At 43.1% G+C, this 19,326-nt stretch overlaps 1 protein-coding gene across 1 annotated transcript in view; it reads right to left on the bottom strand.

Moving 5' to 3' along the window:
- Positions 1 to 19,326, bottom strand: part of LOC139567524 (protein kinase C alpha type) — a 201,614-nt gene that overhangs the window by 30,173 nt on the left and 152,115 nt on the right. The window contains exons 9-13 of the mRNA XM_071388853.1: positions 15,919 to 16,062; positions 15,179 to 15,352; positions 12,985 to 13,076; positions 11,963 to 12,025; positions 11,615 to 11,753 (exon numbers count right to left, since the gene is read on the bottom strand). Coding sequence (XP_071244954.1) covers positions 11,615 to 11,753; positions 11,963 to 12,025; positions 12,985 to 13,076; positions 15,179 to 15,352; positions 15,919 to 16,062 — 612 coding nt within the window. The remainder of the gene's footprint in view (positions 1 to 11,614; positions 11,754 to 11,962; positions 12,026 to 12,984; positions 13,077 to 15,178; positions 15,353 to 15,918; positions 16,063 to 19,326) is intronic.

Here is a 19,326-nt window from a genome sequence, read left to right on the forward strand (position 1 = left end):
TTTCTGTTTGGTCGTCCTGTCTTTTTGCCTTAACCAGGCCATACTCGGTCTCATGCTAAACTGAACAGGTCAAAATTGATTCCATGAGTATATCAATCTTTCTCCATGAGCTACACTACTGGTCAAAAGTTCTAGAACACCTACTCATTCAAGGGTTTTTCTTTATTTTTACTATTTTCTACATTGTAGAATAATAGTGAAGACATCAAAAATATGAAATGACACATAGCGAATCATGTAGTAACCAAAAAAGTGTTATATTTTATATTTGAGATTCTTCAAATAGCCACCCTTTGCCTAGATGGCAGCTTTGCACACTCTTGGCATTCTCTCAACCAGCTTCACCTGGAATGCTTTTCCAACAGTCTTGAAGGAGTTCCCATATGTTGAGCACTTGTTGGCTACTTTTCCTTCACCCTGCAGGCCGACTCATCCCAAACCATCTGAATTTGGTTGAGGTCGGGGGATTGTGGAGGCCAGGTCATCTGATGCAGCACTCCATCAATTTCCTTCTTGTTCAAATAGCCCTTACACAGCCTGGAGGTGTGTTGGGTCATTGTCCTGTTGAAAAAAAATGATAGTCCCACTAAGCCCAAACCAGATGGGATGGCGTATCACTGCAGAATGCTGTGGTAGCCATGCTGGTTAAGTGTGCCTTGAATTCTAAATAAATCACAGACAGTGTCACCAGCAAAGCACCTCCATACCATAACACCTCCTCCTCCATGCTTTACGGTGGAAAATACACATGCGGAGATCATGCGTTCACCCACACTGCGTCTCACATTGACATGGCGTTTGGAACCAAAAATCTTAACATTTCCACCGGTCTAATGTCCATTGCTTGTGTTTCTTGGCCCAAGCAAGTCTCTTATTCTGATTGGTGTTCTTTAGTAGTGGGTTCTTTGCAGCAATTCGACCATGAAGGCCTGATTCACGCAGTCTACTCTGAACAGTTGATGTTGAGATGTGTCTGTTACTTTTACTCTGAAGCATTTATTTGGGCTGCAATTTCTGAGGCTGGTAACTCTAATGAACGTATCCTCTGCAGCAGAGGTAACTCTGGGTCTTCCATTCCTGTGGCGGTCCTCATGAGAGCCAGTTTCATTTGATGGTTTTTGTGACTGCACTTGAAGAATATTTCAAAGTTCTTGACATTTTCTGGATTGACTGACGTTCATGTCTTAAAGTAATGATGGACTGTAGTTTCTCTTTGCTTATTTGAGATGTTCTTGGAACAATATGGACTTGGTATTTTACCAAATAGAGCTATCTTCTGTATACCACCCCTACCTTGTCACAACACAACTGATTCGCTCAAACGCATTAAGGAAAGAAATTCCACAAATTCACTTTTAACAAGAAAAGGTTTTAACATGACTACCTCATGAAGCTGGTTGAGAAAATGCCAAGAGTGTGCAAAGCTGTCATCAAGGCAAAGGGTGGCTATTTGAAGAATCTTAAAATATAAATATATATTTTGATTTGTTTAACACTTGTTTGGTTACTACATGATTCCATATGTGTTATTTCATAGTTTGATGTCTTCACTATTATTCTACAATGTAGAACATGGTAAAAATAAAGAAAAACCCTTGAATGAGTAGGTGTTCAAACTTTTGACCAGTAGTGTACATCAACAACAGGTCTATCTTAGGTAACGTTTCAAATGGATACATGCTTATAAACCCCTGGGCCAGGGATCAGAAATTACACAGGAGACAAAACGACTCAATCGTCCATATTGAGAATGAAGACCATTATAGTTCTGCAGCTGACATGGTCGTGCAACTGCCCATCTGGGGCACTGGGTCAGTCAGACAGTGAACATGAAGGAGGAGTGGTTGTCAATAAGCAACAGCTAGACAAAGATATCACACCATCTCCACACTATGCTGAAAGAGATGCTGGCAGAGCATATAGTAGATAGTTGAGCTGACCCAAACCAAGACAAAATGGAAACTATGGAGGCCAGACTGAGTACCAGTAGGGTCCAGGAAGAGGAGCTGAGAACCAGACTGAGAAATACAGGAAACCAGGTTGATGAATTAAGGAAAATGAATCAAGGTAAAGAGAGTTATAACGTATTATTACTTGTTCCAAAGGATGTATGAGCCCTTATCACGTTTTATAAATCAGTTTTTATGTACCAAATGTACGAACCATACTACATACTATTTAGAACATACGGTTCAGTAAAAAATGTATGCAGTAAGCAACAACGTACTAGGATCGTCCATATTGAGAAGGCGCCATCTAAAATGCACAATCGCGTCTGTTCGCGCCACTCGTTCATTTTGGAACAGCACGTCCCCTCTTCTGATTATCAGCTACTGCCAAATACACGTGGGTCTGATAAGATTATTCTCTTCCTCAATAGTGTGCTGTCAAGTCATACTAGATGAACCGCTGAATATGACACCCTGGCATTTCAATCATCCTACATTTCTGAAGTTTCACATACTATAAAACTAGCATTGGTATTCGGACAGGCCCAATGACTCTGATTCTGATTATAAGCGTCTTGTAATGCATTATGACCACATCATAATGTACCTAAGAATGTGTAATCGTTGTCTTCACAGAAAGACCAAGAGTGGCATTCTCAGCTGCACTGACCGAGGATGGTTCCGGAAGCAACAAAAGGACCGTTCAACACTGAAACTACTTTGGTCTACGGGAAGGTCATCACCGACATCGGCAACGCCTACAACCGGTAATGTGAAGCACAAACAATAACATTTCTGGAGAAATTTGGAGCCAATAACTGAAAAAGGTTAAAGCGTTTCTTTTCCCGGTAGATCTATACCTTTACCATTGCAACAGGGAATGCATATATTTCCTGGGCAATGTACTATATAGATTTCCTAATTCCTAATTTACTGTAACATATAACTGGTAACCATCTATAATTGATGAAAATGTTTTAATGTGTACAGTGATGTGTAGAGTACATGTGTGATGTGTAGAGTGATGTGTAGAGTACATTAGCCATTTCAGTTTAATTTCACTTCATTTTATTAAAATATCATCAAAATGTTTTCCTGTGGGGTGTGTCCAATTCCAATCCAATTCAAATGGTGAATTAATTCGAATTAATTTCACTAGGGTAGGGGGCAGCATTCGGAATTTTGGATGAAAAGCGTGCCCTATATTAAACTGCCTGCTACTCAGGCCCAGAAGATAGGATATGCATATAATTAGTAGATAATTAGTATATTTGGATAGAAAACAGTCTAAAGTTTCCAAAACTGTTAAACTAATGTCTGTGAATATAACAGAACTGATATGGCAGGCAAAAACCTGAGGAAAATCCAACCAGGAAGTACTATTATTTTGAAAGGCTGTTTTTCCATTGAAAGCCTATTCACCATACAAAGACTTAGGACCCAGCTCTGTGGCTTCCTCTACATGTGGCCAGTCTTTAGACATTGTTTCAGGCTTTTACTCAAAAAAATTAGGGAGATAGAGCACTTTCAATCAGTGGCCAGTGGAAATTTCCATTCATCAGCCACGCGCCTGATCAGGAACGCGCCTTTCTTGTTTCTCCTTTCCTATTGACGAAACTTTTGTCCGGTTGAAATGTATTGATTATTTATGACAAAAACAACCGGAGGATTGATTTTAAACATCGTTTGGCATGTTTCTACTAACTTTTATTGTACTTTTTAAAAACTTTTCGTTTGGACTTAGTGCCTTAAGCATTTGGATTACTGGACAAAACACGCAAACAAAAAGGAGGGGCATTATCGAACAAAACAAACATTTGTCGTCTAACATGGAGACCTGGGAGTGCCACCAGATGAAGATCATCAAAGGTAAGTGATTATTTTTAATGCTATTTCTGACTTTTGTTACACTCTCCTTGGCTGGAAAATGGCTGTATGGGTTTCTGTGGCTAGGTGCTGACCTAACATAATCACAAAGTGTGCTTTCTCCGTAAAGCCTTTTTGAAATCTGACACAGCGGTTGGATTTACAAGAAGTTTATCTTTAAAATGGTGGATAATACTTGTATGTTTGAGGAATTTTAATTATGGGATTTCTGTTGTTTTGAATTTGGCGCCCTGCAATTTCACTGGCTGTCGTCGAGGTGGGAAGCTAGCGTCCCACTTGTACCAGAGAGGTTAAAGAGCAATTCACAACTAAATTCTGAATTGACCCCAAATCTGGTGTGTCCTGATTCTTCTTACATTAGTAGTATCCCTATTTACATTGTGCCGATAATAACAAAACAAAAAAACAGTGTTAAGCAATACCATCAGTAAACTATTGATAATTGTAATGATTGATCAAAATCGGTATATTTATAAACCATTTATTAAGCTCCTTCGCTACAGGTATGTTCATGGCACCAGTGAGAGGACTCCACCACTTCACCTTCTATTGCCATACACATGGAGCCAAGATAGCATTTCTGTTCACGAAAGGAGAGAGAGTTGTTGGTACGGCAGATCCCATAACATCTAGTGATGGTTCAGATAATGAATCTAGCGGGGCTGTACTGATGCTTGAGGAGGGAGATCAGGTCTAGGTGCGCCTTGAAGCCAACTCATGGATCTGGGTAGAAAATGACCGCAACCTCAGCACCTTCATTGGCATTCTACTATTTGCCCGGTGTATTCTGTATGGGGATAAGTTCCACATCATCTGTTTGACAGATCCAGCTACATGCAACAGAAAAAAAATAAATAATAATAATAATAAATGGACAAGATTAACACTGTTTATTAAAAAAAAAAAATCTCTCTCTCGGTTTAGTACATCTGTGGTGTTTACAGAATGACACACATAATAACCCTGCCTCTGGCAGCTTCCATCCTGCATTTACTGTACACAAACCAACAGCGACGTGTGATGCTGTTTTATACATTTTATGCTGAGTCATTGTTACTATCACATTGTACATGTAGCCTATTCTGAGGTGTATGTTCTTATTCATATTCTCGGGTGTATTTGCTGTTGCTCATAGCTTTATGTCCTTCTTCAATGTATCTGTGGGTTGAAGAAGGTTTGAAAAATAAGGATTGGAAGAAAAAAAACATGACCTGAATGAGAAGGATATCTTGAAAAGAATGATTAACAGGCGTTCACATACTCCTTGAGGTAAACACCAGACCTGGGATCACATCCTTAAATAAAAAAAATGCTAATACTTTGAGCGTTCGCTTAAGTCTGCTTGGAGGGCAATTTGGGAACTGTTTCTATTCGTTTCTTAAGCAAGGAAAGCCCACCAGGCACAGATGAAGTATTTGAAACCCAAACACATGACTCATATGGTACTGTGAAGAGAGACAATAGTTTTGTGAAACATTTACCCAAGCTGAAATAGTGGTTAAAGAAGCAGGTCACGTCAATCCATAACCGTTGACGTTTCTTAAGCACTTGAACATGATTGAAAGGTAGCCACTTTGAACTGGATCAAAGTCCTCCTGGGAACATTCCATTTGTGCCCAAAAGGATATGTGCTTATAAAATGTACCGTACCACGGACTAGAGATCAGAAATCACAGGAGAACAAACGACTCAAGTCCAGATGAAGAACGAAGACCACTATAGCTCTGCAGCTAGCATTGCTGTGCTACTGCCCGTCTGGGGCGCTAGGTCAGGGAGACAATGCCATAGCTACAGAGGACGGGAATCTGAAACCCGAAAGATGAGGTCGCAGCCTCAACACAGTTCCAGCAAACCTGCCAGCGGGACATCTACACTGTGCTGAGAGAGATGGAGGCCAGACTGAAAGCCAGTGAGAACCAGGCGGAGGAGCTGAAGAGAAAACGTAATAACATTATTGCCAAATACTATGGGAGAGAGAATATATTTTGGTAACACTTGGCGGAAAGCATCCAAGTATAATGCGGCCGTAAAACTTGTCATGCATAGATAAACATGACATAAAGGTTCAACTACTAGAGAATAGCTACACTAGCTTGGACAATATATTCAGATTTACTCAAAACAGTCACCAATAAAAGCATTTAAAATCACCAATAAAATCTCCAATAGCGCTGAACTGCAGATTTAGGAAAAAACATATGACCCTCAGATCACACGGTCAGGAAAAACTTAATTTGAAGTCAACGGTCAAATAGATTGTCATGGAGTGTGTACTCTCATATCATTCACAGACAGACCTATGGTGGCCTTCTCTGCAGCACTGGGAATCAAGGAAGGGAACATACTGTAGGACCTTTCAACACTGAAACTACCCTGGTCTACAAAAAGTTCTTCAAACGTTGGCGACCTCTATAAACCCACCACAGGTAATGTGATGCACTAAACCATGATATACTTTAATATACTGGAAATGTTTTATGTAGACAGCACCAATGAGAGGACTCTACCACTTCACCTTCTATTGCAATGCATTTGGAGCCAACCCGGGGTATGTTTTCTGTTTGCAATTAAAACAGGAATAAACTCAAATTCAAAACCTGTTGAGTATCATGATTTTTCATGTTTTTACCTCATGTTAGGAATTCAGCAGTGTTATCGTTAAGATCACACACACACACACACACACACACACACACACACACATTTACATTTAACATTTAAGTCATTTAGCAGACGCTCTTATCCAGAGCGACTTACAAATTGGTGCATTCACCTTATGATATCCAGTGGAACAACCACTTTACAATAGTGCATCTAACTCTTTTAAGGGGGGGGGGGTTAGAAGGATTACTTTATCCTATCCTAGGTATTCCTTAAAGAGGTGGGGTTTCAGGTGGCTCCGGAAGGTGGTGATTGACTCCGCTGACCTGGCGTCGTGAGGGAGTTTGTTCCACCATTGGGGTGCCAGAGCAGCGAACAGTTTTGACTGGGCTGAGCGGGAACTGTACTTCCTCAGAGGTAGGGAGGCGAGCAGGCCAGAGGTGGATGAACGCAGTGCCCTTGTTTGGGTGTAGGGCCTGATCAGAGCCTGATCAGAGCCTTTCCACACACACACACACACACACACACACACACACACACACACACACACACACACACACACACACACACACACACACACACACACACACACACACACACACACACACACACAGAGAGAAAGGAGGTAATGCTGACAGATAGGCATCTAGATTTGTTTCAGGCCATACTGCAGCGAGCACCAATGTGACACCGCTGTCCTTGCCTGTCGCCTGTCACAATGACACAGGGCAAATGGTGACCTTCGACTCCATGCACAGCACTGCGTGGCGAAGTGTGAGTAGGGTTTTCTGTGAGAATACTCATTTGAGTTAAGTGTGTGTGCGCGTGTGTGTGTGGGTCGGTCTCTGTCAGTCTGTCTGTTCGAGTGTGTTTGTGTGAATGCAGTCTGTATCTGTGTATATGAGTGATTGCAAGTGTGTGTCCCCCAGTCAGTCTCTTCCCTGGTTTGGCATCATAATGAATGTGATAGGGACACACACTCTGATGACCCGTCGCTCCACTATCTCATGTTGTTTTCTTTCATTTCCCACACTCCATAGATGCCTACGGCCAGATCACTCAACGTAAACGTACTGTGTGTGAGCGTGCGTGCGGTTGTGTCCATCTGCACTGCGGTGGATGTCTCCCGGCAGGCCTAATGCTACATGACAGTTCTGGATCACTCACAGCTACTCAAGGCTTCCACCACCACCACCGCTCTTAATATAGCGCCGTGCACATAGGAACGACGGAGACAAGACAACTACTAAAACGCCACAGAACACAACCTCAGCCTGATCTCAGAAACAACATTACAGCGGGTTGAAGTGGTGTTGGCCCACACCTCAGTGTTACTGGATTCGTTTAAGCGGCGTGCACCACGGTGAGTACAGTACATTAAGCCATAAGCTGTACGTCTGTTGCTAGGTTTCGAAGTGAATGCATTTGACTAGTTAGGCTACTATACTGACTGCACGCCTGGATTGATGGTGTTCAGTCAAACAGCGTCACACGGCTGAATGGAAAGGCAGTAGGGCTTTCAGGAGAGCAGCTGATCCGGCACACGATTTACTCATAAGTTAGTGTATATCAGGGATGGCCAACCGTGCTCCTGGAGAGCTACTGGCTATGAAGGCTTTTAAGCTGGCTCTAGCCCTGCTGTAGATAATTATTTGGTGTTAGAATGGCATTTTGTTATCAGTTAATTTATCAAACTGAATCTTACAAGAGAATCAAGCATTTTCTTGCACCTGTAAAGTGTATTAAGTTAAACCCTGGTCTACTTGCCTCCAACGGTTGGGGTTAGGTTATGGGCAAGATAAGCTTGATCTGTAGGGCAACTGCTACTCAGTGCATGGCAGAGCAGCTGAAGGGTCTCCGTCTTGGCTAACGTTAGCTGCTATCGCTAAAAGGCTTTGGGGAGCGAGGCAAAATGGGAGGTCAGGCTGAGTTTAGTGCACACTGACAAAGTGCAAAAATGTACTTTGGCAGTTTCGCTCTCTCTCTCTTCTCTCACGACTTCTTCCTCTGTCAACACAGAGGATTGAACACAGAAACGAATTGCTCTGATCTGAAAACATCTGTCACCGCAACCACTAATTGCATAAAGCCTAAAAATAGGAAGTGAAGTTGTTGAAGCCAAAACAAGGAGCCAGAGGACAATCCAAAGATAGCGCTAAATCAGCTTCTCTCGCTCTCCCAGTCTCTCTCCCAGTCTCTCTCCCAGTCTCTCTCTATTTATCCTCCCCTCCATCTCACCCTCCCCCTCTCTATCTCACAGGCTTGTTACTCTGGTAACGCAGTGTGTAAATTTCCATTAGCATACAGTGACCAACGTGTTCCTCTCAGATTGATAGAGGCTGCATCCCAGATGACACCCTATTCCCTTTATAGTGCACTGCTTTTGACCAAGGCCCATAGGGCCATAGAGGAAACGAGGTGCCGTTTGGGACGCTCACAGAGCCTTCCCATGGCTGCCTATGTAGGTCAGGGTGAGAGGTAAAGAGTGGAAAGAGAGAGAGAAGTAGAGCAATGCCAATGTGTGTGTGTGTGTGTTTGTGTGTGTGTGTGTGTGTTTGTGTGGCGTAATGGGGTGGTGACAGGCGAAAGAGAGAGAGGTGCACAGGGACCGTGTGAGCTATTTTTCCACATGGGTCCTGACAACTAAGAGACACACACACCTACAGTACACGGAAGAGTACTCCCATACAGATATGCACGGGGACACACACTGGTGCGTATAGATACACGGACACGGGGACACACACTGGTGCATGTATATACAGTGCCTTGCAAAAGTATTCATCCCCCTTGGTGTTTTTCCTATTTTGTTGCATTACAACCTGTATATTAAAATAATTTATATTTGGATTTCATGTAATGGACATAAACAAAATTGTCCAGATTGGTGAAGTGAAATTTAAAAAATGAATTGTTTCAAAAAATTAAAAAAACGGAAAAGTGGTACGTGCATATGTATTCACCCCCTTTGCTATGAAGCCCCTAAATAAGATCTGGTGCAACCAATAACCTTCAGTAGTCACATAATTAGTTAAATAAAGTCCACCTGTGTTCAATCTAAGTGTCACATGATCTGTCACATGATCTCAGTATACAGTTGAATTTGGAAGTTTACATACACTTAGGTTGGAGTCATTAAAACTATTTTTTCAACCACTCCACAAATTTCTTGTTAACAAACTATAGTTTTGGCAAGTCAGTTAGGACATCTAGTTTGTGCATGACACAAGTAATACAGATCAGGGTTGGGTTATAAAAAAACATATGAAACTTTGAACATCCCACGGAGCACCATTAAATCCATTATTAAATAATGGAAAGAATATGGCACCACAACAAACCTGCCAAGAGAGGGCCACCCACCAAAACTCACAGACCAGGCAAGGAGGGCATTAATCAGAGAGGCAACAAAGAGACCAAAGATAACTCTGAAGGAGCTGCAACGCTCCACAGCGGAGATTGGAGTATCTGTCCATAGGACCACTTTAAGCCGTACACTCCATAGAGCTGGGCTTTACGGAAGAGTGGGCAGAAAAAAGCTATTGCTTAAAGAAAAAAATAAGCAAACACGCATGTGGGAGATTTCCCAAACATATGGAAGAAGGTATTCTGGTCAGATGAGACTAAAATCAAGCTTTTTTGACATCAAGGAAAACACTATGTCTGGCGCAAACCCAACACCTCTCATCAACCCGAGAACACCATCTCCACAGTGAAGCATGGTGGTGGCAGCATCATGCTGTGGAGATGTTTTTCATCGGCAGGAACTGAGAAACTGGTCAAAATTGAAGGAATGATGGATGGCGCTAAATATAGGGACATTTTTGAGGGAAACCTGTTTCAGTCTTCCAGAGATTTGAGACTGGGACGGAGGTTCACCTTCCAGCAGGACAATGACCCTAAGCATACTGCTAAAGCAACACTCGAGTTGTTTAAGAGGAAACATTTAAATGTCTTGGAATGGCCTAGTCAAAGCCCAGACCTCAATCCAATTGAGAATCTTTGGTATGACTTAAAGATTGCTGTACACCAGCGGAACCCATCCAACTTGAAGGAGCTGGAGCAGTTTTGCCTTGAAGAATGGGCAAAAAATCCCAGTGGCTAGATGTGCCAAGCTTATAGAGACATAACCCAAGAGACTTGCAGCTGTAATTGCTGCAAAAGGTAGCTCTACAAAGTATTGATTTTGGGGGGTGAATAGTTATGCACACTCAAGTTCTGTTTTTGTGTCTTATTCTTGTTTGTTTCCAAATAAAACATATTTTGCATCTTCAAAGTGGTAGGAATGTTGTGTAAATCAAATGATACAAACCCCCCCCCAAAATCTATTTTAATTCCAGGTTGTAAGGCAACAAAATAGGAAAAATGCCAAGGGGGGTGAATACTTTCGCAAGCCACTATAGACAGACACACACACTGATGCGTGTAGATACAGGGACACACGCACACTCACACTAAAGTGCATGAACACACACACACACCGACAAACACAGAGGATAGCAAACTTCCACATCGCAAAAATAGCAAGACAAAATTAATAAAACATATAGGGGAAGCAAAACGTCTCGTATTATGAGGTGGAGGTCAAATTCACTTCAATTAAGAAATCAGACTTTTAGGTAAATGTTCATTTCCAACCCTTCATTGGAACTAATATAATGGTATCAACCTCTACTCTCTCAAGTCTCTCAAAGTCAGAGAGAGCGAGAGCGTGTGGAGTTATAAGAGCCTGACTGGAGCCCCTGCTGTGAGAGCTGGACGGTGCATTTGCAAAGGGGCTCACCACCACCCCAACCACCCTGTGTGTGTGTGTGTGTGTGTGTGTGTGTGTGTGTGTGTGTGTGTGTGTGTGTACCTCACCAACACAGCTTGTCCACCCAGCCTCAGCACCCATGAACCTCTTCGAGGACGTTTTAGAGGAAATCAATATGGTGTCCCTCACTGGGCTGTGCTTGACTGGGTTGGTTACATCAAGGGCAGATTCTCATGCAAAACGCTCTCTTTCGAACTCAAAATGTTCAGTAGACACGGTGTGTGTGTGTGTGCGCGCGCATCCTGAGCTGTCGACTCGGATGTGGATCACCACGGAGACGGGGGCGCAGGCCAGACAATGACAAAGATGACCACCCCTCTCCCCCCCCCCCCCCCCCACACACACACACTCCCCCTGTTCCTACCTCTGGGGCGATGTAGTCGGGCGTCCCACAGAAGGTGCGAGTGGTCACTCCCTCGTATATGTTCTCTTTACACATGCCAAAGTCAGCGATCTTAATGTGGCCCTCCGAGTCCAGCATCACGTTGTCCAGCTTCAGATCCCTGCAGGAGACACCCGCATCATGTGACAAGGGCCAAATGAAGATGACCATTGTATTTTAGGGCCTTTTCTACACCTCCTGTTACTTTCTTGACATTTACATTATTACATTGATGAATGAATGGTTTGACAATACACAGTGTACGGTAAACATTGATCCTAGAATGGGATAAAGTGCCTCTGAGTTGGTGTACATTGGAAGAAGACCCACCTGTAAATGATTCCTTTCTTGTGCAGGAAGAACAGGCCAACAGAGATCTCTGCTGCATAGAACCTGCAATGACATGCTCCATGTTAAGACAGCCCTGAAGCCATTCATTTCAACAGGAAGGATTGTAAAGGACTGTAATGTGCTTCAGCTAGACTGGGCACATTCTGATAGATATATTCATTCTTATACCTAGGCTGTCGTTTCTCCTTCTCCTCCGTACTTTGCAGTGCCCAGTCTAGTTTTCCCTCTTTTTCTCCCTTCTCGCTCTCTCTTCCAAGCCCTCTATTTATTTATCTTTTACACACACACTCTTATTCCCCCTGACCAAAAATATAAATGCAACATGCAACAATTTGAAAGATTTGACTGATTACAGTTCATAGAAGGAAATCAGTCAATTGAAATAAATTCATTAGGCCCTAGTCTATGGATTTCACATGACTGGGCAGGGGTGCAGCCATGGGTGGGCCCGGGAGGACATAGGCCCAGCCACTTGGGAGCCAGGCCCAGCCAATCGGAATAAGGGCTTTATTATAGACAGAAATGCTCCTCGGCACCCCTCCTCAGATGATCCCGCAGGTGAAGAAGCCAGATGTAGAGATCCTGGGCTGCCGTGGTTACACGTGTTCTGCGGTTGTGAGGCCGGTTGGATGTACTGCCAAATTCTCTAAAACGATGTTGGAGACGGCTTATGGTAGAGAAATGACAAAATTCTCTGGGAGAATATTTATTTCAGCTATTTAACTAGGCAAGTCAGTTAAGAACAAATTCTTATTTACAATGACGGCCTACCCCGGCCAAACCCAGACGACACTGGGCCAATTGTGCGCCAACCTATGGGACTCGGATGTGATACAGCCTGGAATCGAGCCAGGGACTGTAGTGACGCCTCTTGCACTGAGACGCAGTGCCTTAGACCGCTGCGCCACTCGGGAGCAGAAACATGGGACCAACACTTTACATGCTTTGTTTAAATTTTTGTTCAGTATAAAAGGTGAAAGCGAGGGGAAAGGGTAACTTACACTGCCTGTGGCTCTTTGAACTTGCCCGCTTGTTGGATGTGGTACATGAGGTCTCCCCCATTCACATACTCCATGACAAAGTACAGCCGGTCCTGGGCAGAGAGGGAGACAGAGACGGGGCTGTTTAATATCATATAACATTGTTTTTCATAATGTTTTGGGTTGGCATCTGTTCTACCGTCATACACTGTCATGATAACAGCCATGTCAGAAAGACAGAGAGGCCTTTTTCATTATACTGTAGGACCCAGTGGTGAGGCTGTTGTGTAGTATTGAGTCACATATAGGGGATACGGTAGGAGTGTTAAGTACTATAGAAAGCAGAACAACAACATGAGAGGAAAAAGTACACCCCTCAGAAATATTTCCCTTGTAGGACTCCATTATGTCTAGTCAAACTGAAATAAATCCCTCAGACAGCCTCTTACCTGTCTGTCCTGCGCTAGTCACAGGGCGACATTTTCAAAGTGCAAAACTTTAACATACACCTTACTATAAACCGGGTGGGTCGAGCCCTGAATACTGATTGGCTAAAAGACGTGATATATCAGACTGTGTACCACGGGTATGACATAATATTACCATTTACTGGTCTAATTACATTGGTAACCAGCTTATAATAGCAATAAGGCACCACGGGAGTTTGTGGTATATGGCCAATATAGCATGGCTAAGTGCTGCATCCAGGCACTTTTTTAATATATATTTTTTTATTGAATATCTGAAACCTATGATATAGGTTGCTGTGAAGCCGCTCAACAACTACACCACACCAGTCATCCACCAGACTCCCATCCAGAGTGACACACACATCCAGGGTTAATGCCCTGCTCAAGGGCACGTTGACAGATCTCACACCAGGCCAAAAAAACATGAACCTGAACCCTCCAATATCCCCCCCACAGTTCCCCAACAGCTGTCCCTGAACCATTCGAGACCCCCCCTACAGTCTCCCCCCAAGAAAAAAAATAAAATAATAATTAATACAAAAAATACAATTTAATTCCATTCCCCACCCCCAAGAACCCCCAAATGCACCAACAACCAAGAAAATGAACTAAAGAGAAAACATAAGACAGTAGAAAACAGCAAACAACAAACAAACAAAGGACATCAAGGACAACTAAAATCATAACAGCAATGCCAACTGTATATGTTTGTGTGCATGTCTGGCACTATTACATGTATCCAGGCACTCTGCATTGCGTCGTGCCTTAGAACAGCCCTTAGCCGTGGTATATTGGCCATATACCACACCTCCTCAGGCCTTATTGGTTAATTATTATCTGGAAGTGTGATTTAATTTGAAACTTTTCAACATTGTGCGTTCTGAAGAGGCGACTATTTATGTATTCCTCAGCTTACTAAACCCAATTTAAATTATCGCCTCCTCATAATGCACATTGTTGAAGAATACATTTGAAATTAAATCACGCTGCGAGATTATAATAACGTTTACGGTATTTTATGCACTTTGCTCAACATAAGCTTGACATAACCTGTCAGACAAGGCAAATGGTTTCCTTAAACAATTACCGTCAAAGTGTTAGTGGCATCTTATTGTGAAGAGGATTTGGACTTCTCACTTAAAATGCATCGAATTTTTGATTTCCACTTTGGGGATGTGTGTGTGTGTATGTGTGTTGGCCACCGTACGGTGCAGATGGCGCCTGCCCTTTGTCGTCTCTGCGCGAGAGAGATTGAGGGATTAAAGATTAAGGAGGAATGAGAGAAGTGCTGAGATTAAAACAAAGAAAAACTTCATTGAACTTTGTGTGTGTGGGTATATACGTGTGTGTGTGTGTGTGTGTGTGTGTGTGTGTGTGTGTGTGTGTGTGTGTGTGTGTGTGTGTGTGTGTGTGTGTGTGTGTGTGTGTGTGTGTGTGTCATAGAGGAGCTTGACGAGTAAGAGAAAAATAATATGTATATAGTGTGTGTGTGTTTATGCCCCTGCCTGTGTGTGTGTGTGTGTGTGTGTGTGTTTGCAAATGTCAGTGTGTGTGGCCTGCACAGACACATGCAAGGGCACAAGCCCTACCCCATCACAATAACCACACTTATGAGAATTGGGAGCAACGTCATCATCAACACCAATGGACCAGTGTTTGTGCATGCAGGCGTGCCCATAGACCCACGTGTGTGTACGTGTGTGTGTTTATCCCCTTGTGCATGCGTGTGTCCGTCGTCTCCATACCACGGTCTGGAAGCAGGAGTGGAGTGAGGTGAGGAAGGGTGGTTTGTCCTGCTGGGCCAGGACTCTCTTCTCTATCATGGTACACTCCACATCATCATCCTGGATCACCACGTCCTTCTTCAGGATCTTGATGGCGTACAGCTCCTCTGTGGGCTTCATCTCTGCCAGAATCACCTGGTACACGAGAGGTCAAAGGTTAGACCGAAGGCTTCTAAATAGGGTGGCTTAATGCGGACAGTGATGTTATTAACTCTACTGTTTTGTTGTTACTGTATGCTTGTTACTCAACTGACGCGCGGATATACTCATTTATTCACATTGTGCTACATCGAGATACGGACAGTCTAAACCGAAACATTGCATTGTACTCGTTCATTATACGACTCTGTTTTGTGTAAATTATGGATGATGTGGCCAAGTCCTTGACTTTGCTCACGTACACCAACATAGACTTGGATCTTACTCAATGTCAGATTCGTCCGGTAGATAACATCCCGTGGTACACAGGACATTCAACATGACAAGTTGGGTAGCTGATTTTAGAGGCCAATAAGAATAACTTGTGACAAATCATTGTGGGGCGGTTTCCCAAAAACAGAACAAGCAAGATCCAGACTAAAAAGCAAGATCAATGGAGAATCTTCATTGAAAGAGCTTTTCTGTCCAGGACCAGGCTTAATCTGTGTCCGGGAAATTAGCACATCATCCTCCTTAATAATACAAGTCAAATCCTGGCTCACCTTGCCGAAGCTGCCTTTCCCCAGCACGGCCAGGAAGTTGAAGTCGGTGAGTTTGACAGAGTCCAGGTTGTTAGAGGGCAGATTAGACCTGCTGTCATCTGACGGAGCGATCACCTTCTTAGTACCAGGGCCCAGCTTGGCTTTCTATGTGTGGTGAGGAGAGGGGAACGGCGTGAGACACACACACCTGACGCACCCACACACACTGCTCTGCAGCCTTATGTAACACAATATATAACACAATTCAAAATTATTAAAAAACAAAATGTTCATTTTGGAGGAGATGGAACACAGACACAGAAGGTATAAAAAAGTAGATATGGAATTACAGTACTCGTGACTTTGTCATTATGCTAACCTTTTATGGTAAAATAACTCATTTTTGTGGAGTTACAAGAAACCCTTCGGTCAAAATGTTGAAATTCATTTAAAGACATTTGAACGAATTACTGTCAAACCCCTCAGTGATAATGCATTGTCATTGGTCAATGTGCCATCCAATCAGTATGTCCACTACATGCTCTTACAAAGCTTCAAAGCTCGTCAAGTCATGCTTGGTTCAGAATCAGAGCGAGACGGTAAACTCTCTTGGCCTCGAACACACACATGCACTACACACACCCGTTTTCACACACTCTTGCGGCCTCCATTCCCTCCAGAGGCCTATTCCATCTGTTTCCCAGGCAGTGGGAACACGACAGTGTCACGACGGCCTGGGTGTCATCCTCATTCTTCACCCTTACTCACAGGTGTCAAATCTCTCTTTTGCACACACACACACACACACACACACTCAAGAGCCTGGGCCTAATCGAGCAGCTGGCACACTCATGCTAAACCTGGTCCACACTACAGCTCATCTTGTCTGTCTAGTACACTGGACAGGCTGGCAGCCACGCACATTAAACTACACACAACAATAAAAGCAGCCCATTTGTGTAGAATATACCACAATCCAAATCAACTGACCCAAAGACATTTGATCCCATTGGAATCCGTCCAATAAATTGACACGTCACGTGTGTGAGGGTCTCCGTGTCAATCTACTGCTGTTTCCCCTTGGTGTTCATGGCTAGACGAGGTGCAACAAACTGGTCAGGCGGCTTTAGTTTGGTTAATGGCGTCTGCATACAAGTCCAGATCATTCCTAGCCCCTCACCTTCTTCACTTCACGTAGATCTGACAGGATTTGATAGGCATATGCAAACGGTTATAGCTCCACCCTGCCCTCTGATAGGCTAGGTGAAGACTTTGCTATATTGCTTACACCGTTCCACTCCTGGCATATTCAGACAGGCGTCTATGCTACAGTGGCTAGGGGTTGTTTAGTGGGCGGGGCCTAGAAATAGCTAGTAAGGTATAGGCAGCACACTATTGGGCTATGCAGACCACAGCACACCTATAAAGCGAAGCCAACGAGGAGAAGAGACTCGCAAAAGCGGCCTTACTTCCTCTCGGACGCACCTGAACTTGGTTGGATTTGTCCTTTGCCTGGCCCTGCAACCACAGCGGGGGAGAGGTGAACGGAGAACGTCTGACAGCTGAGACACAGCCATACTTTCAGAAGCACTACCATACAGACATGCTTTATGTCAGGAGCACAGTCGCTCATAACACTATGACAACACAGACACATTTTATCTCAGGAGCACAGTCGCTCATAACACTATGACAACACAGACACATTTTATCTCAGGAGCACAGTCAGTCATAACACTATGACAACACAGACACATTTTATCTCAGGAGCACAGTCGCTCATAACACTATGACAACACAGACACATTTTATCTCAGGAGCACAGTCAGTCATAACACTATGACAACACAGACACATTTTATCTCAGGAGCACAGTCAGTCATAACACTATGACAACACAGACACATTTTATCTCAGGAGCACAGTCAGTCATAACACTATGACAACACAGACACATTTTATCTCAGGAGCACAGTCAGTCATAACACTATGACAACACAGACACATTGTATCTCAGGAGCACAGTCAGTCATAACACTATGACAACAGACACATTTTATCTCAGGAGCACAGTCAGTCATAACACTATGACAACACAGACACATTTTATCTCAGGAGCACAGTCAGTCATAACACTATGACAACACAGACACATTTTATCTCAGGAGCACAGTCAGTCATAACACTATGACAACACAGACACATTTTATCTCAGGAGCACAGTCAGTCATAACACTATGACAACACAGACACATTGTATCTCAGGAGCACAGTCAGTCATAACACTATGACAACAGACACATTTTATCTCAGGAGCACAGTCAGTCATAACACTATGACAACACAGACACATTTTATCTCAGGAGCACAGTCAGTCATAACACTATGACAACACAGACACATTTTATCTCAGGAGCACAGTCAGTCATAACACTATGACAACACAGACACATTTTATCTCAGGAGCACAGTCAGTCATAACACTATGACAACACAGACACATTTTATCTCAGGAGCACAGTCAGTCATAACACTATGAAAACACAGACACATTTTATCTCTGGAGCACAGTCAGTCATAACACTATGACAACACAGACACATTGTATCTCAGGAGCACAGTCAGTCATAACACTATGACAACAGACACATTTTATCTCAGGAGCACAGTCAGTCATAACACTATGACAACACAGACACATTTTATCTCAGGAGCACAGTCGCTCATACTGGTTTTACAATGAAGTGCTATGGTGGCATCTAGTGGTAACTGGTGGAGACAACTTAAAGGAAAACTCCAACTATAGCTTTCTTATTACGTTTCTTTGTCTCACGAACAAAAGACAAAACAAATGCATTTAGAATCATTTTGAGCTGATAGAGTTTGACTAAAGTGCCATTTCCTTTACAATGGTTCAGGTATGACAAGGCAAATTCCTAAGCAAAAGTAAAAGACCACAAACTGACACTATGAAATTGAGGGTCTAAAACCATAAACCAGTAAGTCATAAATTATGCTTTTCATGATAACTCTATGTAATGATACAGAGTGCATTCAAAAATAATTCAGACCCCTTGACTTTTTACACATTTTGTTACGGTACAGCCTTATTCTAAAATACCCCATAATGATAAAGCAAAAACAGGTTTTTAGACATTTTTGCAAATGTCTCAGACCCTTTACCCAGTACTTTGGGTAAAGCACCTTTGGCAGCGATTACAACCTCGCGTCTTCTTAAGTATGACGCTACAAGCTTGGCACACCTGTATTTGGGGAGATTCTCCCATTCTTCACTGCAGATCCTCTCAAGCTCTGTCAGGTTGGATGGGGAGTGTCGCTGCAAAGCTATTTTCAGGTCTTTCCAGAGATGTCTCCAAGTTCCTGCCGCTGAAAAACATCCCCACAGCATGATGCTGCCACCACCATGCT

The sequence above is a fragment of the Salvelinus alpinus genome, chromosome 2 (genome assembly GCF_045679555.1).
Source record: "Salvelinus alpinus chromosome 2, SLU_Salpinus.1, whole genome shotgun sequence".
In the NCBI taxonomy this organism is placed as follows: Eukaryota; Metazoa; Chordata; class Actinopteri; order Salmoniformes; family Salmonidae; genus Salvelinus; species Salvelinus alpinus.